The sequence below is a fragment of the Artemia franciscana genome, chromosome 8 (genome assembly GCF_032884065.1).
Source record: "Artemia franciscana chromosome 8, ASM3288406v1, whole genome shotgun sequence".
NCBI lineage: Eukaryota > Metazoa > Arthropoda > Branchiopoda > Anostraca > Artemiidae > Artemia > Artemia franciscana.
In genome coordinates, this window is record NC_088870.1 from 35,742,032 (window position 1) to 35,765,592 (window position 23,561).

At 32.4% G+C, this 23,561-nt stretch overlaps 1 protein-coding gene across 1 annotated transcript in view; it reads left to right on the plus strand.

Annotated features, from left to right (window-relative positions):
• The window catches only part of LOC136030354 (probable valine--tRNA ligase, cytoplasmic), an 81,445-nt gene that overhangs the window by 48,669 nt on the left and 9,215 nt on the right, over positions 1-23,561 (plus strand). The window contains exons 13-19 of the mRNA XM_065709272.1: positions 911-1,073; positions 2,516-2,796; positions 8,032-8,265; positions 12,409-12,523; positions 16,570-16,666; positions 20,201-20,279; positions 22,943-23,095. Of these exons, the coding sequence (XP_065565344.1) occupies positions 911-1,073; positions 2,516-2,796; positions 8,032-8,265; positions 12,409-12,523; positions 16,570-16,666; positions 20,201-20,279; positions 22,943-23,095 (1,122 nt within the window). The remainder of the gene's footprint in view (positions 1-910; positions 1,074-2,515; positions 2,797-8,031; positions 8,266-12,408; positions 12,524-16,569; positions 16,667-20,200; positions 20,280-22,942; positions 23,096-23,561) is intronic.

Below are 23,561 nucleotides of genomic sequence, written 5' to 3' on the forward strand. Positions count from 1 at the left end.
TCGATGACGCAATGCTTTTGTAATGATTAATTTTAAACTATTTAGAAGTAGCTGAAAAATACCCGCGTTTTGAGAATTCAAGGCTTTAGCTCATAAAAACACATTCTTCAGACAGTTTTGAACGTCTTTTGTTTTATGTTTACTGCACTAAAAAGCTGCCATACTTTTATAATGGTTTTCCTGAAAGAGGTAACCTATTAAAAAACGAAGCCTAGCACATAATAACCGAATATGAGTTTTTGAAAAAATTGCCAAGTGAGGAAGAATCGCTATTTCAATCTGATTCAAGAATGTTTGCTATTATTTCGATTAATCGTGATGATAGAGGCTCGTCAGAAAAACAAATTGATGGGAATTTGAAAAAATCGCCTGAAAACCCACAAAAATGCTGTGAGATTAACGTAAAAACCATACTATTGGAATCACCATAGGCGAAAACCCCGATTTAGGAGAAATTCAATGCCATATCTTGTAAAAGAAGGAAAATCAGTTTTTGCCTCTCCTTTTGAAATTTCTCTCCTTTTTTGTACTCTCCTGTTCCTCCTTTTTTAAGGCGCCTTTAGGGGGGCGCGGAAGTATCATAGAGCGATGTCTAGGGGCTCATCTGAAAGGATATTGCTATTTATTACACGTTTTTAAATAAAATACAATTTAGATTAGAAAACTGCATCCCCGTATACATGATTATAGAACTCACGAACGACATCATATATAGTCATATAGATAGTCATCATCATATATATAATGGCTTTAAAGGGCAGCTTAGGTTAAATTGATGACAACATTGTTCGTTCTTTAATTGAACTTTCTTAAGAAAAGCTGATGAGTTTTCATGTGTTACATGTATTTAACTAAAACAATTCTTTTTCATCATATAGTTGGGGCAATTAATTAATGGTTCTAATTAAAGGAACTAGAAGCCAAGGCCACTCGAAGTTGGAAAGAAGGTATAATAAGCAAAGATGAACTGAATACTTCATTGGTCACAATAGACAGCAATTTTTCAGAAGATGGAATCAAACAGGTTGGAGTAGATGGCCTCAGACTTGCACTGTGTTCTTATGACATCAAAAGTAAGGTTGTTTATTTGAATTTAATTTCTCTCTCATGTATTTCAAGATGCTTTGCAACCATATTTGAACCAAATTTCAGGATTTTGCTCTATAAAATATGTCGGTAACAGTCTTTTATTTTTTTTTATTTTTTCGATATGTTCTTATGACATCAAAAGTAAGGTTGTTTATTTGAATTTAATTTCTCTCTCATGTATTTCAAGATGCTTTGCAACCATATTTGAACCAAATTTCGGGATTTTGCTCTATAAAATATGTCGGTAACAGTCTTTTATTTTTTTTTATTTTTCAGATAGTAAGTATCAGAAGATATCGGAATAGATATTATATTTGACTTTGATATTTTACATTTTCATTGATTATACCTTAGGGAAACATGAAAAGCCAACAATTTTCGTATTCATTAGTTATATTCCTAAATTTTGCTCTCAAAATGTTATTTTATTTGCTCATATGTGCCTCCAGGTCAAGCGTCTGTGTACTCTCTCCCTCTTGAGAACCAAAATTATTTAATAATTGTGAAATTGTGTATATTCGGGAGAAATTAGTTTTTTGACAAAAAAAAAACCTCTTGGGAGAAATTTCTGGCCAGGAAAGTGGGTTTGGGTCCCAATTTATATGCCTCTTATGACGCTGAATAAACCTCCGCCTTTTTATTTTATTTCTATTACTTATTTGGTGATTCCTTTATTTTTTGGATCATTTTAAAATTGTAGGTTTTTGCGGATACTAGCTCATTTAAAAGCCTTCTCTTTTTGTTATGGAAGTTTCACGTTTTATAGTGGAGATTTTGACTCCGGAATAAAATATAGCTAGCTAAGAGTTTTTTTCTTTACTTACCTCTGAATCACTTCCATGAATGAGGCTGAATCATGAGATTATAATTTTCACGTTCTAGACAGGAAACCGAAATTTCTGTTTCTTCCTTGCTTCCTGCATATTTGATGTGCTTCTTGATGTTCACCGAAAACTATATCGACGACATCCTTTTACTTTCAAGATGATGATACCAAAGTTGATATTAAGCACTTCTATTTCCAACCTTCTCCTCTCGGTATTTTTACGTAGTTCCAGGACCGTATCCAGGATTTCTTTTTATTGGGGGGGGGGGTTACAAAAAAAATAAAAAAACATAAAAATGTGCTTATGTTCATTTTTGTTACGTTATCACGAGTCAAAAAATTAATTTTGATTCAAATCCCCCAATCCGACCTTAAAAAGAAGTACCCTCACCTTAGAAAGAAGGAAAAACAGCGGGGGAAAGGTGGTTTCAGCCATATTTTACAAGTATGTCTTCCTCGCGCAGTTCATGTAGATAGGCGTAGCCTGCTTAAAGTCTCCATTTTTTAATTTTTATGTCTTTTTTCCTTTATTATGCAGATTATATGACAATATCTTGTTCCTGATGAAAACCGTATCAACGATAGTCTTTTATTTTTTAGATGATATGATCAAAGTTGATACTGAACACTTGTATTTCCACCGTTTATTTCTGAACAAAACCTGGCAGGCTATGAATTTTCTATTGATTAACTTGGATAAAGCTGAAAGTTTACCTGAAGTTGTAACTCTTCACTCGAAGAATCCCGTAAATGCATGGATATTGGAAAGGCTGTATGAGATGTTAAGGAAAGTGGAAATGTCCTTCTTAGATTATGATCTCCATCTGGTTACAAAAGCGATTATTCAGTTTATGTACTTTGAGTTATGTGATGTGTATCTGGTAAGGATTTTATTTTCGGTAGTTAGCAAATTATAATCTTTATCGGGTTATAAGAGTGATTATTCAATTTATATCCTTTGAATCGTTTTGACTTGTATCTGGTAAGGATTTTGTTTTCTGTAGATTTATAAAAATCAACATTAAAATTTCTTCAAAATACTGGAAAGTACATATAAAAAACTAGACAATTAATCATCTTTTTACAAGACCATTTTTGAAACTACAGGTTTACAGTAAATGGTCAGGGGATTAAAAAAAATTATTGGAAGTTCAAAAGATTTCTGAGAGTCCTTAAAAGTTTGAATAATTTGTTACATTTGAGAAAAATTGAAAAAGAGAAGTGAAATGAAAAACTTTTATTAAAAGTTGACCTTTTTTATGATGAAAAAGTAAAATATTACGGAAACATAACTGACTGTATAAGATGTTGAGAAAAGTGGAAGTGCCTTTGTCAAGTTTTGATCCTCACCTGGTCACAAGAGTGGTTATTGAATTTACCGTATATACTTTGAGTTATGTGACGTATGTCCGGTAAGGATTTTATATTTTTTAGAAGACTAGAAAACACACATGAAAAACTAAAAATAACTAAAGGAAAATCAAGAATGAGTCATGTTTTTAGAAGATTGTTATTGAAAGTTCGGATTTACAACTAAATGGTGAGGGGAATAAAAAAAAAATATGGCAAGTTCAGAACATTTCTCGAATCCCTTAAAATTTTAACCCATTGGTTACTGAGTTAAAATTTTAACTCAAAACTTTTACTATTGAGCCGGGAGCGACCCGGCTCAATAGTAACAAAACTCTAAAATTCGGAATTTTGATACCAATAGCTACATCAAAAAAATGCTAATTTTAAATATATAAGTTTCATCAAGTTTAGTCTTACCCATCAGAAGTTACGAGCCTGAAAAAAATTGCCTTATTTTAGAAAATAGGGGGAACCGCCCCCTAAAAGTCATAGAATCTTAACAAAAATCACACAATCAGATTCAGTGTATCAGAGAGCCCTATTGTAGAAGTTTCAAGCTCCTATCTACAAAAATGTGGAATTTTGTATTTTTTTACCGGAAGGCAAATCACGGAAACGTGTTTATTTGTTTGTTTGTTTTTTCCCAGGGGTGATTTTATCGACCCACTGGTCCTACAATGTTGCGAGAGGGCTCATTCTAACGGAAATGAAAAGTTCTAGTGCCCTTTTTAAATGACCAAAAAAATTTGAGGGCATCTAGGCCCCCTCCCACGCTAATTATTTTCCCAAAGTCAACGGATCAAAATTCTTAGATAGCCATTTTATTCAGCGTAGTCGAAAGACCTTATAACTATGTCTTTGGGGACGAATTACTCCCCCACAATGCCCGTGGGAGGGGCTACAAGTTACAAACTTTGACCAGTGCTTACATATAGTAATGGTTATTGGGAAGTGTACAGATGTTTTCAGGGGGATTTTTTGGTTGTGGGGGAGGGGTTGAGAAGAGGGGGATATGTTGGGAGAACTTTCCGTCGAGGAGTTTGTCATGAGGGAAGAAAATTTCCATGAAGGGAGCGCAGGATTTTCTAGCATAATTAAAAAAAAACAATGAAAAAAATAAATATGAAAAAGTTTTTTTCAACTGGGAGTAAGGAGCAACAATAAAACTTCCATATACGAAGTAATTTCTGTTCGTTTTAAGTTTTAATGTCGCTCCTTACTTTCAGTTAAAAAAAACTTGTTTTTTTTTATTATATCAACATAATGAAGTTACTTCTTAGTAGTTCTTTATATGTTCTGAAGTTACTTACTTTTATAGTCATCTCATGGATGATTTCCGGAAAAGTTTGAAGTTACTTTCGTGAATGATTCCCACTCTGATCTTTCCAAAACACTAAGCTTTGCTTTCAATATTTCATCTTCCATCAACTTTCAAATTTGAGGACAAGCAAATATGTTTCTTTGTTTTGTCTTTTAGTTTACGAGTTTTTCGTTTCAAATGTAAAGAGCCGTCATGACGCCTCTTCATAGCTTTGTCAGTGTTATTTCTTGAGTCAAAGCTGTATAAATGTGACAGGAATGTGTCATCAGGTTGTTATGTTGGAATGTGTTTGTTTTTTTTCCTTGAGTATGAGAATCCCTTATTTAGCAGTGAATTTTCCAGTCTCTGTTGTTCCACTAGCTTACTCTGCTTTTCAGTCTGTGTACTTAAACAACAACATTTGGTGTACCCCATTTGGAATCCTAAATATAGGGGAGTGATTTTCAGTTTTCCATGATTTTCCATTTTCCAAAAAAAAATAGTATGTAAGACTCTTTCATGATAGGTGCCCCACTTGATGGTATAGAAGGGACTTAATTGCCGGTAAGCAAATGAACAGCCTTCAAACTTCCAAACCGTCGACAAACAAACGCTATTGCACCCTAATCATTATTGCACCCTAATCATTATTAGTAAATACCAGGTGATTATCTTGTAAAAAAAAAGCATTTTATTCTTAATCTTGAATGTAAAACTTGCATGGATCTCTTTAATGGAGAGCCCAAAAGCTCTGCTGTTGTTTGAATAAATGTAAGTCAGTTACCGAATCATTGAGATCTCCATAAGATAGTGACACTTCTTGATGGTTCTGGTATAGACAGCTCATCACTATGAGAGATCGTTCTTTTAGTAAATGGCATGTCAAAAAACTAAAATTTATTCTTTGTATACCTTCTGCATCAATAATACAAGAACAACGATCAGATGAATGGTTCCTTGTTTCTTTCTTAGTCATGAGAATTGCAAAAGGCATAGATCGACATCTTTTCGCCCATTTAATAAGCAAACAAATATAACACAACAGATGGATATCACACACGTTTTATCTTGCTGTCCGGTGGCAGATAAAAATGCTGTTCATATAACTTACTTATTAATGGTGTAAAATTTCTTTGTTGAGTTTAAAAAACACTGTTGCCGCACATGCAAAACAAAAACTTGCCAGGATCTTTATGATGTTTTCCTCACATTATTTGAAAATCACTTAAGTCGGAAAATAAAAAATGTAATAATGATCTTAAAAGTACCTCTTTTGCTACCAAAGTTTGGTCTTCCATTCATAAATAATGAAATTGCTTGCATGATTCTCATTTCAACAACGTTTACCATGTCCTCCTGTCTACTAAAATTTCAAGGAGTTCTGTGTTATTCTTACATTTAGACTATAAGTAATTATCTTACTGGTTTTAATTATTCATTTTTAGATTATTACTGACATATAATTAATTATGTTTTTCTTGTAATTACTTTTGTAACAAACTTAAATGTATTTATTATATTGAAAAATAGAACACAATATTAATAACCAATTATTGTATCAATTTTTAACTCCAAATAATGTCTGTAGTAGGTCAAAATCTAACATGGAATTTTATAATTCAATATGTGACATGAAGATTAGGTGACTTATGCGGGCCTATCCAAAGAGGCCCACAAAATTACCAGGGCTAGCCACCCCTACTTTACCCTAATTTGATGACGATACCTTGTTCCGTGTAGCTGTCTATAAACATAATGACCTTGTACAGCCTTATCTGTACCTAACCATTTAATCAGTCATTTGATTCAAGGTCTCGTGTTGACTTCCTGGATTTTTCTTCAAACGTGAAACTATCAATAGAGTGGATGGACTCTTCAAAGTTCTTGTGAAGTGGATGCATTCTTAAGAGAGCTTCTCTTCAGAGCTCTCTTGGTGTTCATATCTCGATCGAGTCTGATCCTCCTGTAAGAGAAAGTGTATGTTGACTCTTTGATCGAGGATTCAGTTGTAATCCAGCTCGTATTCCATAAGTAAAAGTTAGTTGTTTGTTCTTTTGAATTAGCTTTTAAAACCCTACTGTTAACACTCCAGATGATCAGAAATAGGGCCTCATTGGCTAGTTTTAGTACCTGTCGGGTACCTTATAAGTTTCTAAATCAGAGATAAGATGTGACGTCAATGTTTATTCCCTACCTGTGGATCCACACCCGTCTGTCCGACTTGCTGTCTTCATTTGTGCCGCCGATAGAGTATTTGCTGATGCGGCAAATACTCAGAAACATAATAGGGTTGGCTTATGTGGAATAGGAGATGCTTCGTTCTATAAGATACAGCTCTTTAAGACACTGCATCCCTACTTGGAAGGGTCTTTCTAGGGAGATTATCCCTGGAAACCCGTCTGTCGACTCCTTTAAACGAAGTTTGATAGGCACAACTTTAGGGAGAAAACTTGGGGAAATGGTTAACTACTGGCATACTATGCCCTAAGTTTTAGCAGCCTCTTGTCAATGAAATAAAAATGATCTAATTTTTCATTACTTCATTCATTTATGACCTAGTTTACAAGTCGTTTATGGGCCACAATATTCTAGCAATCGCTGAAGGAATTCGAACATCATACTTTTTTCATAGCAACAGTTGGTTTGTTCTGTTTTATTGTTCTCAGGTTTCACAACAAACGTACGTGCAATAGTGGTTACGACACACTGGACATACCATTATTCTTTTTCTTATATTACCAATTTTGCAGCAACAGATCTGTATAAATAACCTAATATGTCGTAAGTCTTTTACCCATTCTCATTGATTGACTAAGGTAATACTGTAGCCCAAGAGGCAAGGGCCTTAAATTTTGCAAATAGCCCATTTAGAACAGGGTTCATCACCATTTTTATAGAAATACGGGCATGCTACACATCGTTTAAAGAAGAATCTTTCAAGTAATTTCGGTCTTTATGATTGAAAGGCCTAAATTAGGACCCTTGTTAAGTACAAAATAGAACGCCCACTACCCCCCCCCCCAGAAAAAAATTATACAAAGACAGGTAGTGTTTCTTTCTACTCCTTATCATTCAGGGATCACTTAGGGGGAATGAAAACGGGAATGCTCATAATTAAAAATTATTGAGATCTAAGTTTTACTGTCCATAATCAAAACATATCCATCACTATTAAACACATAAAACACATGATAAAAAACACACGTAACATTAATCATATAAATATTAAACATATTAATCAGAGAAAACACAAATCAAACCAATAACGTTTGGTTTGTTGGTATATAAGGATTTCCGAAGCCAATGCTGCTATATATATATCTTATATCAAAACTATCTATGGAGATATGTTGTACATCAAAATCAAACAAAGGGTGTATTTGTAATTTGAGGGTTTTTTCTTTTTTTTTGGATAGCCAGTCAATGCTGACTATATTTGGCAATATTTTTTTTTCTTTTTAAGGAATGTGCAAAGCCAATGCTGGTGCAAAAAGACGACGTTTCTTTGGAAACAATTTCAACTTTAATTCACTGTTTAGAAGTTGGATTACGTACCTTGGCCCCCTTTACGCCCTTTTTTGCTGACGAAATGTATGAAATTCTTCATAGTAATTTAATGCAAAGAGGATTAAAATTAGAGGGATTTCCTGCATCAGGACTCAGAGCCACAAATGCCAAATATCCAGCTTCTGAAGAGGTATTTACTTAAGGTGTATATCGTACTAAATTATTTGATTATGCTAAATTGCTAGGGGGGCACTAATATCCCAATTATATTATTGTTTAAATTAATTATTTATTTATAAATAAATATTTAATTGAGGTATTTGTGATCACCCTTAAATTTAAAGACTATGGCCTTTTAAATTATAGATTAAAACTATAAATTATGGTACAGAGAACGAATGAAACAGGAACAGAGAACAAACCAGACAAAATAATGTGGATATTCTACCTCCTCCTCCCTACCCCTTCATCAGCATTATGGTATTTCTTTATAAATGTATTTTTTGGGGACCAAGTCAGTACAAAGATCATACTTAGAAATTTCCGGGCAATACATAATTATATTAGTAAGTAGATACATTAATATTCCACTATCTTTGAATAATATTTGTCGAGAGATTTGTGGTGAAATGGTATAAATTGTTTATTGTTACTATTTTATTTTTTACTTTTTTTTTTCTTTCCGTAGTTGTCGTGGTTCCAGATTGAAAAGAAATGATTACAAAGCCCGAAAAATGACAAGTTGTGACTCCATCATATTAGTTTTGCAAACTGATTGTGGTTTTATATATTAATATATATATATATATATATATATATATATATATATATATATATATATATATATATATATATATATATATATATATATATATATACAGAGAGAGAGAGAGAGAGCTGGGTCGACTCTGGCTGAGCTTACAGAGTCACACCACTGACCCCCGTCCCAAACTAAATAAATTGGTTACGCTAGGATTCGAACCTCCGTCCTCTCAGACAAAGGGTCACTTCCTGGCTGAAAGGCCCATTGCACTTCCTGGCTGAAGGGCTAAGAAACGTAGATCAGCACCGCCGGTAGGGACTGTAAAGTCTAATGCCGTATTCTTTACTTTATATATATATATATATATATCTATATATATAAAAATAAGTTGTCTGTGTGTGGATCTGTGGATCAGGTGACGTCACCTGAAAAAACTGGATCAGGTGACAAAACTGAAAACTGAAAAAACTAAAAAAAAGGCAAAAACTACAAAAAAAACTAAAAACTAATAAAAAAAATAAAAAAGCTAAAAAACTAAAAAAACTAAAAAAAGGCAAAAACTACAAAAAAACTAAAAACTAATAAAAAAGCTAAAAAACTAAAAAAACTAAAAAAAGGCAAAAACTACAAAAAAAACTAAAAACTAATAAAAAAAATAAAAAAGCTAAAAAACTAAAAAAACTAAAAAAAGGTAAAAAACTAAAAAAACTAAAAACTAAAAAAAAACTAAAAAAAAAAAAAAAAACTGAAAAATAAGCTAAAATAAAGATAAAAACCAATACAAAACTAAAAAAAAAACTGAAAAAATAAAAAAAGGCAAAAACTACAAAAAAAACTAAAAACTAATAAAAAAGGTAAAAAAACTAAAAAACTAAAAAAACTAAAAAAAAGGTAAAAAACTAAAAAAATAAAAAATAAAAAAAAATAAAAAAAAGGAAAAAACTGAAAAATAAGCTAAAATAAAGGTAAAAACCAATAAAAAACTAAAAAGAAAAAAAGGAAAAAACTAAAAAAAATTTTCATCTAAAAAACTAAAAAAAAACTAAAAAAGGTAAAAACTAAAAGAACTAAAAAAGAAAAAAATAAATGACGACACTCAAAGAGAAAGCGACCAGGACAAAAGGAATGTTCGATTAGCAATCAACAAAGCACCGGGACACAGGGAGTATAAATGACGACCAGGACATAAGTAAAAAAAAAAACTAACAAAACTAAAAAGAAGGTAAAAACTACAAAAAAACTAAAAAGAAAAAAAACTAAGAAAAGGCAAAAACTACAAAAAAAACTAAAAACTAATAAAAAAGCTAAAAAACTAAAAAAACTAAAAAAAGGCAAAAACTACAAAAAAAACTAAAAACTAATAAAAAAATAAAAAAGCTAAAAAACTAAAAAAACTAAAAAAAACTAAAAAAAGGTAAAAAACTAAAAACTAAAAAAAACTAAAAAAAAGGAAAAAACTGAAAAATAAGCTAAAATAAAGGTAAAAACCAATAAAAAACTAAAAAAAAACTGAAAAAACTAAAAAAAGGCAAAAACTACAAAAAAAACTAAAAACTAATAAAAAAAGTAAAAAAGCTAAAAAACTAAAAAAACTAAAAAAACTAAAAAAAGGTAAAAAACTAAAAAAAAATAAAAAAAAAATAAAAAAAAGGAAAAAACTGAAAAATAAGCTAAAATAAAGGTAAAAACCAATAAAAAACTAAAAAGAAAAAAAGGAAAAAACTAAAAAAAATTTTCATCTAAAAACTAAAAAAAACTAAAAAAGGTAAAAACTAAAAGAACTAAAAAAGAAAAAAATAAATGACGACACTCAAAGAGAAAGCGACCAGGACAAAAGGAATGTTCGATTAGCAATCAACAAAGCACCGGGACACAGGGAGTATAAATGACGACCAGGACATAAGTAAAAAAAAAAACTAACAAAACTAAAAAGAAGGTAAAAACTACAAAAAAAAAGAAAAAAAACTAAAAACTAATAAAAAAACTAAAAAATCTAAAAATCTAAATAAACTAAAAAAGAAAAAAAAAGGAAAAAAATAAAGGAGAAAAACAAAACTAAAAAACGAATGTATATACAGACCGGGACACCGGGATACAAATGACGACCAAAAAAAAGGAAAAAACTGAAAAATAAGCTAAAATAAAGGTAAAAACCAATAAAAAACTAAAAAGAAAAAAGGAAAAAACTAAAAAAAAATTTCATCTAAAAAACTAAAAAAAACTAAAAAAGGTAAAAACTAAAAGAACTAAAAAAGAAAAAAATAAATGACGACACTCAAAGAGAAAGTGACCAGGACAAAAGGAATGTTCGATTAGCAATCAACAAAGCACCGGGACACAGGGAGTATAAATGACGACCAGGACATAAGTAAAAAAAAAAACTAACAAAACTAAAAAGAAGGTAAAAACTACAAAAAAAAACAAGAAAAAAAACTAAAAACTAATAAGAAAACTAAAAAATCTAAAAATCTAAATAAACTAAAAAAGAAAAAAAAAGGAAACAAATAAAGGAGAAAAACAAAACTAAAAAACGAATGTATATACAGACCGGGACACCGGGATACAAATGACGACCGGGACACAGGGAATATAAATGACGACCGGGACACAGGGACACAACTACAACGGGGACACCGGGGGAAACAGGGGGATATAAATGACGACCGGGACACCGGGACAGGGAATGGTCGATTAGCAATCACCATCAACAAAGCTCAAGGGCAATCATTAGAATCATGAGGTATAGATCTGAATACAGATTGTTTTCCCATGGACCATTATATGTTGCATGTTCAAGAGTCGGTAAACCTGACAATCTATTTATATGCAAAGACAATGGGACAGCAAAGAATGTTGTATATTCGCAAGTTTTACGTAGTTAAAACCATATATATATATATATATATATATATATATATATATATATATATATATATATATATATATATATATATATATATATATATATATATATATATATACCTTTCTTTTTTCATTTCTTTTACGCTGTATTACAAGAAATGTTGTTGAATATTTTTTTAACACTGAAGCGACTAATCTTTTCTTGTGTGCGGGTTGATACGCACAGCCCTCTATCGACGCTTCAGCTTACTCAGCTCGATGCCTACAGAAATGGAAGCAAGTCTACTAAAAAAGCTGAAAACAATCTCCCCAATAGTTTGCAAAAAGAAAATTGTAGGATTGAGAACCAGAAAAAAGAAAAGCAATTGCAATATCAGCTAAGATACTGTTGGCTCGAGCTCCTCCTCCCTCCTGCATCAAAATTATCAAGATTGTTAAGATTTTGTATGATCTCTTATTTTTTCATGCGGTTCAAGTTTTTTCATTTTAGTTTTGCCACCTTCCCCAAACAGGTTTTTGCGCACGAGCTAGGTTTGACTCCATAATAAGCCTAAGATAGTCAATCAGAGGACCTTAGCGCTTCTACTGAACTCATTTATTTCTACAATTAAATTCATCGAGTTCAAGTTGTGCGCATCTGAGTGTAGTGTATTTTAACTTTTATATATTTATAATATTTTTCAATTTTAATTTTTTATGGCTTCAAAGTGGGCGACCCTTGAAAATCCAAAGCTGAAGGACTCTATGAAGCTGGCACTAGAAGTTGTCAAAGTTGTTAGAGCGATCAAGGCTAGATCCAAAATGACGAAACATAAGCCCAACGGTAATTTTTTCTATTTACTTCTATTATTTTCTAGGTTCGTAGAAATTTGAGAATATCACATTTTTCAGGTTAAATTCCAGAAATCTCAAAAAGTGGTCATATTCTCATTCCCAGTCATTATTAATCAAGCATTGTTTCATAATCATTCTATAGTGTGTGCTTTAGCATCTCTTTCCATTCGACGGATTAAAATCTCATCTGTATTTCATATAAACCACTCTACTAGACCAAAGAAACGATTAGGCAAATCGCCAAACTCCAATCAAAATAGAAAAGTTGTGAAAGTCTAAAGACGATGAGTCAAAAATCTTGGAAATCCAGGGTTTAATCGACCAATGGTAGTCTACCAGCTACCAGAGGGTAAATTCAAGGAGTCAAGAACCCTTGAACCTTGGCCTACAGAAAGTCAAGAACCAATTACTATTGTAAAGTCCATGCACTAGACATTTTAAAACATAGACATATTGCCATTTAATTTTAATTTCCCAAAGTAGATGTCACCAGTGAGTCACCTACGAGCACCCCTAAAAACTACTGTAAACTTGATTGCTAAAATATACGGCGAAAAACCTAGTATTCCGTTAATATAATGGCAGTGAAACGGTGGCGTACAGATAAAAGGTAAATTGCTTCATATTATGCATGTTAGTTAAGAAGGATAATTACAACTTGCCCATCACCACTCCTGGTAACAGAAAAGCTTATTGTAACTGATGAAGCTTATAGATAAGAAACTGCAAGAACTATTGGCAATAACCACTGCTAATTATTATTATTCCAGTTATTATTATCATTATTCTTATTATTATTATTATATTTCCATGGTTCTGATTATTCCAAATTGAATTTGATTAAGGTTCGGCAAGGCAAGCAGATTTGTTTATTAGCAGAACTATACTTGTTTATTTTTAAACTTTCTTTTTAAGTAAATAGGTTTTGATGGCTCTTCGAAACGTAACAAAAATGAATATAAACAAATTGTTTATGTGTTTTTTAAGTTTTTTCTTGTACCCCCCGATACGGCCCTGATTTACTATAATATATATTTTAATATTAGTTGCAAGATGCTAATTGCCAATATTTCACAAATTTAGAGTTCGACTCATTACTCATCAGCACTTTCATTATTTGTACCTTCTTGGTCAAGAATTTTTGTATCAAGAGTAAAGAATTAGAACGGCTAAAAAAGCTGTCTCAATATAATTTTTGATTTCAATGGCATGTTCATGCTTTTATTATTTTCCTGTAACTATTTCCCCTTTAGCTTAGATTGTTATGAATGACAAATTATTTTTGTGTTTACTAAAAATACAAGCAAAAAATACAAAACAACCAAATAAAGTCTACAATTACACAATACACATTGCAAAGTAGCAAATCTGCTTACAACTTCTGGGCATCTCCAGGGAACGCGTAAGAAATAATACAGCGTACCGTGTAGGCTGTTAGTTCCTTATAAATGTCATTTTACCTCAAAAAAATTGATGAATGAATAAGTCAACGAAGCTCAAGTTAAACAATGTAATTTAGAATAGAATGTTGCAGTCAAGAAATTTTAAAATTGGCCGTATCTGAAAACGGATGTCTAAGTATAGGGGATCTTATCCTTTTATTGAAATTTTTAAAATAATATTGTGCTTCTAACTTTTTTTTTCATTTTTCGAAAATTTGAAATTGTATATTATAATTAGCGAAATCCCAAGTCTTGTTGAATTTCTTATGATTTGTTAGAATGGGTTCTAAGGGCTTCCTTTCCTTCTGAGCACCCATGTTACCTAAGGAAATAAAGTAGCTTACCGTATTGCCTACTGCTACCGAATACTAAAAAAATGGTAAATGATTAAATTACCGAAGTTCAAGTTACACAAGGTAATTTAGAATTGATTAATTTAAAATTGAAAAAACGGCTGTATCAAAAAACTGTTGTCTCAGTGAAGTTTCGTATTAAATCAGGAGTTAAGCAGGGTTGTGTTTTATCCCCCTTTATATAGATCATTTTGATGGATTTTTTCTTAAGATGCGCAGGAAAGGCAATGGGAGACCGTGGAATCAAAAGGGGAGGAAAAAAATATCCTGAACTTAGATTGTACTGATTATTTAAGCATCCTAGATGAAAGTGTGAGCAAAGTGAATGAACTTTTAGATGTTTTGCGATTTCTGGGTGCTAGAATAGGTTTAATGTTAAGAATGCTAAGTCACTAAGGCTAGGAATAAGTGAAGATGAAAAGGTGACGTCTAACAAAAAGATTGATCAGGTGTACAGCTTCACTTACCTTGGTAGTATTATTGGTAAAGACGGTGTGAGCAATGAACATGTTAAAAGTAGAATAGCCAAGGCTCAGGGTGTTTTTCACAATTAAAAAAAAGTTTGGAAGAATAGGAAGATAAGTCTGCGAACCGAGATTAGAATATTGGAAGCTACAGTGATGACAGTGGTCAAATATGGCTCTGAAGCATGTGCGCTCCGAAAAGCGGATGAAGATTTGCTAGATGTTTTTCAGAGAAATTGCCTACGAATTGTTCTGGGTACCCGGCTGACTGACTTTATTTCAAACAGTAGGCTGTACGAAAAGTTTGGTTCAATCCCACTTTCTAGGGCTATAATGAGAGAAAGGCTTAGATGGCTATGGTACGTTCTGCAGATGAATTATGACAAATTACCAAAGATTGTCCTTTTCGACCAACCGTCTAGGGCTAAACGGAACGCATGTCTTCCACGGTTGGGGTGGGGGAATGTCATAAAGAAAGATTTGAAGGAAATAATCTCTCTTCTGTATTTGTATTTAAAGGAAATGGTATCTTCCTTGGAGGTTGTAGAGAGGGAGGCTTTGAATAGATTGGGAGGGAGGACAAGCGTGCGTAGCTGTGTTTACCTCCGGCGGCTTTATGCTACGGCGATTTGTTAGTAGTATTAGCTGTTGTTGTCACCTTTTTTAATGACAATTTTAAGTAGATGTCTATTTTCTTCGGCTTCACATGGCCATTTGTTTTAATTGGGTCATAACGAAAAGTGCAGAAACTAAAACTTAAGTATAGTAATAATAGTCACCAGATTTAAGTTGCATAGGCAGTTTGAAGCATTTCAACAAGCTTTGGTGGGTTTTGGTGATACGAGTGCCATTAGAGTAACACTTTGGTGTTATATTTTCAGCGTCAATTAAACTCTGTTGCCGTCATACCCTTAAACCGTTTAAAAATACATTTCCCAAAGAAATTATTTCTTCGATAGTAAAATAATAACAAGTTCCTTAACGACTGCTGCAAAACATTCTGTTTCCTCTTCAAATCAGCTTTATCTTCTATTTCGTGACCTAGTAGATTTTGTTACTTTTTAAATGTTCCATGTATACAAGCTAATGTTGTATTACTTTGCCACAGAACATTAAACTTAGCCGAATTTATGCTTTTATTTCTAAAAATATAGAATGTGCAACAACACAAATGCCTACAATACAGACTACACTACTTCAGTCCCAAACAAATGCCTATCATTTGTTTTTGATGTATTTGAAAATAAGAACAGCTTGCGTCTATATTTATCACCAAGTAACCGCTACAAAAACAATTTGCTCTTTGCTTTGTCATTGCGCGAATTATTATCTATAACCGTTTCGTAAGCGTTTTCTCGAAGGCAAATTTTCCTACCGGTTTTATCGGAATCGAATAAAAAGTAGATATAATTAGCACGAAAAAGTAGCCCCTCTCTCCTGAAGAGTAGTATGCTTTGTGATTCTTGCATGATAAGAGAGAAATCTTCAAACTCTGAAGCCCTTAAGTCTTTAATTGTACCATGAACAAAATTTATCAACAGACGCAATATATTCTTTCAGGATTATATTATCTACTTTGATTTAGGCACTTAAGCAAAAATACATTCCGAGAGGGGAGGGAGACAAAATTCAAAAATCTTATAAGATAGGAAAATTTAAAAAAAAATTAAAAAATTATTGATGATCGCCTTATGGAAAATATGCCCTTTTGTTCTTCTAAGCAATTTTTTCTATTAATTTTTCTTTAATTTTAATCCTAAACGATATAAATTTTAGTTTTCATCTCTGGACCGCTGATTCTTGAGGAGCAGTTGAGTCCTCTATGCTCTGTTGTTACAACTCTGTCTCGTATTCAAGGCCTACATTTTGCCAGGTAAGAGATTCTTTTGCAAAGTCACCACAATCACAAAATACGCATTTTCAAACCAAGAAACTTAACATTTGCTTAGCATTTCTTTGTCTGAACTACAAACAGACTTTTGACATTTTTCTTTAATATTTAGGGTTTTTTAAATCTGAAAAACCTTTGTTTCTGGAACATTAATTTCATAAGTACCTTTTCGATGGTACGCCCCTATTTTTCACTCTTAAGGCTTGGTAGTTGATTTACAATGGGGCGCAAAATAAAAGAAAAAAAAACACTAAACGAAACAAATAATAGCTGGAACATATCCTGTTTGAAAAAGATAAAATTATGGATTAGGGAGAAAACAATACCAAAAAATCACAACCACTAATCAAGCAGATTGTTTCCATAGTTTTGTAACTTACTATACGAGTAGTATTACTGTGCATCCAAAGGAAACTTGCGGCAAAAAGGGAAAACCCAGGGAGAACCTTAAAAAGTATTTTAGTTAGGGATAGGAACTTCCAGGAAAGAATCCAGAGCCTCAGGAGGAACTTTGTAGCTTCTACGTCTGATCCTTCCCAATAATTTTTTCCATTACATAAGAAAATAGCAATGGAAAAAAAGTAGTTTGAACACGAATTATCCTGAATATGAATGGGGTTTTCCAGTCTCCCAAAGAAATTCTAGAATGATGTAATAGAAAAAAATTCCTATTTTTAAAACATCATTAAACGTTTAGGTGTTATCACCTAACCATAGATTATGATTTAGGTGAGATAACAAGGAAAAAAAAACAGGGAAAAATACACTGAGGAAAGAACTCAGATGTCTTTAATAAAGATGTGTTTAGAAGATGATGAAAAATTTTTATTTTGAATACTTACTAAATTATGCATAATGTAAGATAACAGGAAAGAGAAAGGGAAAAATACACTGAGAAAACAACTCAGATATATTGAATATAGGCTTACTTAGAAAAAGAAGGAGAAAATTGTCTGTATAATACTTACTAAATTATGCATTATGTAATGACATGAAAGAGAAAGGGAAAAAACACTGAGAAAACAACTGAGATATATTTAATATAGACTTACTAAGAAAAAGAAGGAGAAAAATGTCTTTATAATATTTACTAAAGTATGTATAAGGTAATATGACAGAAAAGAGAAAGGGAAAAAAAACACACTGAGGACAGAACTCAGATGGCTTTAATAAAGATGTGTTTAGAAGAAGAAGAAAAAATATCTTTTGAATACTTACTAAATTATGCATATGTAAGATAACAGGAAAGAGAAAGGAAAAAATACACTGAGAAAACAACTGAGATATATTTAATATAGACTTACTAAGAAAAAGAAGGAGAAAAATGTCTTTATAATATTTACTAAATTATGTATAAGGTAATATGACAGAAAAGAGAAAGGGAAAAAACACACTGAGAAAAAAAAATCATGTATCTTTAATACAAACATATTGTCTGTGACATAACTCTGTTTAGGTAATTTTAAACAATTCCATTAATAGTAGTCTTCTTAATAGAATCCCTCAAATTTTGATTTGTAATCTATACATGAATCAATTATTCATTACATACAATCAATAGAAGGAAAAGAACTGCACCCCTCACAAGATTCTGTGGCCGCAAAAAAAGGAGAAAACGGACAGACACAAAAGGGAGATAAGAAATAATCAGAAATAAGATTTATGAAAAAAATGGTAATGAAAGACATAACCGCGAAACATAGCAGGAGAGTTACAAAAGGAAATAGAAGGCCTCTGCCGAGACAAATTCACAGCACTGTACTAAAAATGTATAATCAGAATAGCATGAAGAAAAAGTCACACGGCTTAAAAGATTTGTTCGTTAGTGACTCTTTAGAAAAAGAAGAAAATTATCTATAATATTAACAGCCTTTAATATTAATATGTAAACTTTATTATAATGTTAATTTACTAATAAGTCTTAAATATGTCATTTTAATATTTAAGTAACTATCTTATTTGACATAAGACTGTTTGGGTAATCTTTAACCTACCTTTGATATTACTCTTCCTTGTATAATCTTTCAAGTTTGCATTAGTTACCCACACATCAATCCATTAGTTTATTAAATAAAAACAATAGAAGTAAAAGCAAAACAGCATAGCCCCTCACAGGACTCCATGGCCACGAAACAACGGAGAAGGCGAGAAATAAGAAGGAAGACGACATTCCTCAATCGAAGTTTAACGCTATTAGAAAAGAGATAGATAAGTCACATAGAAAACGAAAACATTTTTTCACTTATTTTTAAAGATACCAAACTACTAACATGTTTTAGCCCATGCAGGCGGGGTTACGTGATTCGCAGAAAAAGAATTGAAATCTGCTCTTACATAAGGATTGTGTGTATTTTAAGTCACATAGAAAACGAAAACATTTTTTCACTTATTTTTAAAGATCCCAAACTACTAACAAGTTTTAGCCCATGCAGGCGGGGTTACGTGATTCGCAGAAAAAGAATTGAAATCTGCTCTTACATAAGGATTGTGTGTATTTTGATCTTATTTGAACAACTTTTAGCCCGTGCAGGTGCGCTAGTGTGATTCACAGAAAATGAATTGAATTCTTATCCTACATAAGGATTTTGAGTAATTTGAATCTTATTTAAACGTCGAACAATATATTCAAGGACAAAACAAGATACTCTTACGACCTTTGGAAGAGCTCTATGAAGCGGAACTAAAAAGAAAGATTATAAAGTAAATCTTGATCAAGTAACGTTTTAGATGCCCAACGATTATTTTCCTGGATAAATTTTCCTGTTTTACCGTAATTATTTAAAAGCCATTTCAGAGAAGAAGAAAAACTTGGTATCGTTACAAATGGGGAGCATGAGGCATAAGATTAAATTACATAATAATGTAGGATTCTCAGGATCGATCCAAGAAAAATGTTTTTGGTCTCCTTGGAATATCCAGACTGCTTCCTACTGTTGTTATAATTAAGTCACTTGGTGCTTGAAACATAGGACTTCGTCTATAACTTTCGACTTTTGTAGATAAATGACATTTAAACAATATATAAACTGCGACCAAGTGCTGCGACATTTAAGACAATTATCGAATTGACGCTTTGTCTCATGAGTTTAGACGATTTAAATGCCAAAATTCACGCTTAAAATATTTTTAATTTGAATAACTGAATCTCTTAACACACAGAATTCAGATAATCAAGGACAGAGTTTGTAACGCTCTTCAGAACAATAAAAACTTGACATAGCAGCGATTAGAGTAAGGTAATTGGCATCAAACCATAGCAATGTCTATCAGATAAGTGTGTTTTGCTATTCAGGGCCAAAATCCTTTTTTAGCAACCTACAGGTTTGTTTTAACAAATGTAACTGCCATGTAGTTTCATGTTTCGCTATCTACAAACAAATATTACTTCTGCATAAGTTAAATAAATGTTCAATTTAATAAAATATTAACATATATCTTATAAAATATTATTTAGATAATTGAATTAAATACTACAGCAAGTTTTACTGTAAATCGCAATTTTTTCTTGAATTTCAGTGACGACAAAGATTTAAAACAACAAGAAAACTATGGAAGAGAATCCTTTTCTCACGGAACAATTTTCGTCGAGCTGGAAGTAAGTTATCCATTTTTGTTGTCTTATAATTTGGCCCCTACGGTCTGTATATATAGTACTGCTCGTCCTATATATACAGAACCATCCTATAAGTCCTGTATATATAGGGCCTTCTCCCTCTGGTGTTTTCCTGTTTACCTTTTCCTCCTAAAATCTAGGTAGAATGGCTGTCTCGTGGTAGCCCAAAAGAACTCATTTGGTCTTTGAGGATCGGTGAACGGAAACTTGAATATTATGCTGTTTGACTAAGCCATATTTGTCTCACTCGCTCTGCTACTAAGCAAGGGAAATGAATGCTCACATGGGTGATATTAGCAGAGTTGTCAGAGGAGAAACAAGCTTGATAATAGCCAAAAATGTCTAGAGAAATAAGCACTTAGTGTTCTAATCACCTTAAAGCCGTTTTTATTGTTGTTTTTATTGACAAGAACTTCTGTCACTGAAAGACACTTAAAGTCACATAATAATACGTGGCAATTGTGGCAACACTATCCCTAGTATTAACAATTCGTTAGAACTAGAAAATTTTCAGGTGAAATGACCAATTTTCTAACAGTTAGAGCTGATTTCTGTTCGAAAAACTGATTTAAATGAAGTTTCTAATTGCCTAAATAAACCATTAAGTCTTAAATAGCTGCCTAGATAAATCATCAGTTCTAAGAGGAATCAAATATCGCTTTGAAAGTCGAACTTAACGTCGTCCGGTGAAAAATGTCTACAGGCTGGTGAACATTCGGTTCACTTCCGTTTCGGACCCGAGTAGAGAAGCTCATGTATCCCGTTGGTAAAATAAATGTGTGAGATACGTGCTCTGCTAAAGATATACCATAAGTATTATTTTTTCAGGCAGGAATTTAAGAGACTAGTTTTTTCTTTTCTCGAGAAACTGTTTAGAAAGACATCAGTGTTTTCCACTTTCAACCAAATGTACTAGCCAGAATTTACCTAGAGACATTGCTCGGTTGTTCCGCTTCACAGAAATTATCATTTTCTGTCAGATCTTTGTTTAGAGTGTATTACCGACATGACAATATGCATGTCGTATACGGCAGACATGACAGAATTGTACATGTCAAAGATAAATACATATTGGTTTTCTTGGACGAATTCAGTTGCAACATAAGAAATATATACAGCATGAACAAAAAAAGAAACCTTAAGAATAGTGATCTTAGGCCTAGAAACATAAAATAGAAAATACTGAATGAAAAAACGCTCGCGACATTCCTCTTGATAGACGCATCATCTTGCACTGTACCTTATTCTGGTATCAGACTGATATGAACAGTTATATAAACAACGCAGAACACTTAAACACTATTCATATTTTTCCCAGTTGAGATTAGCGCCTTTTTTTATCTCTAGACATAATTTTGCACCCATTGGTTTAACATGGGTCATTAACACATCACCTCTTTCACGTAATTCTTTCCCTTTAATTAGGAAACTGCTGAAGTTTGTTTAACACTGGTGATAGGTCTGTTGTAATACCTGTCCCGGAACTTTCAAGTTTCGAAACAGATTTAAAAACGATTTGGATCTCAATCTCATTACGTAATGAGATGAGGACCAGTATTGCTTTAGGCCTTCTACGCACGGTAACCCCGCTTGCTGGTTTATCGGGAAGGCGGTAATAGTTTGTTATATGAACCCTATCAGCGGCTAGACCTAGTGTTTTTTTTTTCAAAAAGATTTTTAACATTAGACTTGGCGTTTGACTAGACGTTCGGACGGTAAACCGTGAATAATTATGTTTAACTGTCTATTTTTAACTTCAAAGTTCAATAGCTTTTGTTCAAGCTCGTCACAGCCAGTCTTTTGAAGAATAGAATCCTTCTAAAGGGATGCGATTTTACTCCTGTGCGAAGAAGAGTGGGTTTTCAGCTCCGCATCCTCAGCGTTCTAAGCAGTCAAACTCTTTGAAAGTTGAAACAGCAACCAGAGGATTGAGTCCAGTTTTAAATTCAGACTTTCTGTATAGGTATCAAAGTTTGTTTTTGCCACAGCCGCTATCATCCTTTACAACAAATTAATTGCCTTGATCCCCCTTCATTAAATTAGAACTTTATTTGGTTCATGTCTCTCTTAGTCAGTTAAAACAGCGTTCCAATTTTTCTTTGCAATAGATGTCACTAAAACGGAAAATTGCAAGATTTCTGCTTTAAACAAAGAAACTGGCTCCAAAAAAGCAGCTTCAAACTGCTAGACAAGCTATTGAAAATGATCAAAAATCTAGGTACCTTCTTTCTGTTACCCACCATGTTTAAAATCACTACAGATTGTCGATATTTTTGGGTGATCATAGTTGAAAAGATGAGAAGCCAATTAAATCCGTAAAACAGAAAACGAAGGCTAATATTACTTTTGTAGTTCTAACTATTATTAATAATGTTTTTTTAATGATTAATCATAATTATCATCGTTGTATAAAATACAGTACGAGAGCCAATTAATTATAATTCTATTAGTTGTCATATTATAATGATTATTACAATATTTTAACTGATATTGCCTTGATATTTTTTAATTATGAGCAAAATACTCTAACATGTTTAACGTTAAGTGTCACGCAAGTCCCTTGATTCTAAAATCTCAAACACTGTAAAGAGTCACACAATCGATGTTGCTTCTGAGATTGTCAAATCTAATTCTTTTTTTCTTAGACTGCAGTCAATACAGACATACGTGATCAGATTTTGAAGCTTCATGCAAAGAGGGACAAACATAGCGACTACTTGAGTTACATGCAAAAAATCAGCAAGAGTAGTAAAGAACTGAAAAGACTCAGAATGACAAAAGATAGCTGTGCTAAAAAGGCAAGTGATTTATTTTCCAGTCCCTTATTCATGTCTAGTAGTATCTAAAGGCAGTGTTGGATCCAGAGGGTGCCCCCCTAATGTAGTGGTGGATTTGTGATTTGGACTGCTTGCTCTGGTTTGGGTTGGGACGAAAGTTATTTTTTCTGTAATTGGTTTTTAAGTTGGGTTTTTAATAAGTTTTTAATTATAAGACTGTTTCTTTTTCCAAGCAAGTTTGAAACAACGTTTCAATTACTTTGTGCGGTCCCTGTTAGATTTTACTAATGACGCATACCGCCAAATGTATTTAATTAAATTTAGGCTTATCAAGGTAATCTGTCCATACTACCACAAAAGCCAACTAGGAGGCGAAAATCTTCATTTCGTAATAACAAGAAAGTGAAATTTTTAATCCTAACTTCTTTAGGCTGTCGAAATGATATTTCAGGATTGTGCTGTCACAACGGGGCTGAAAAGCAAAATA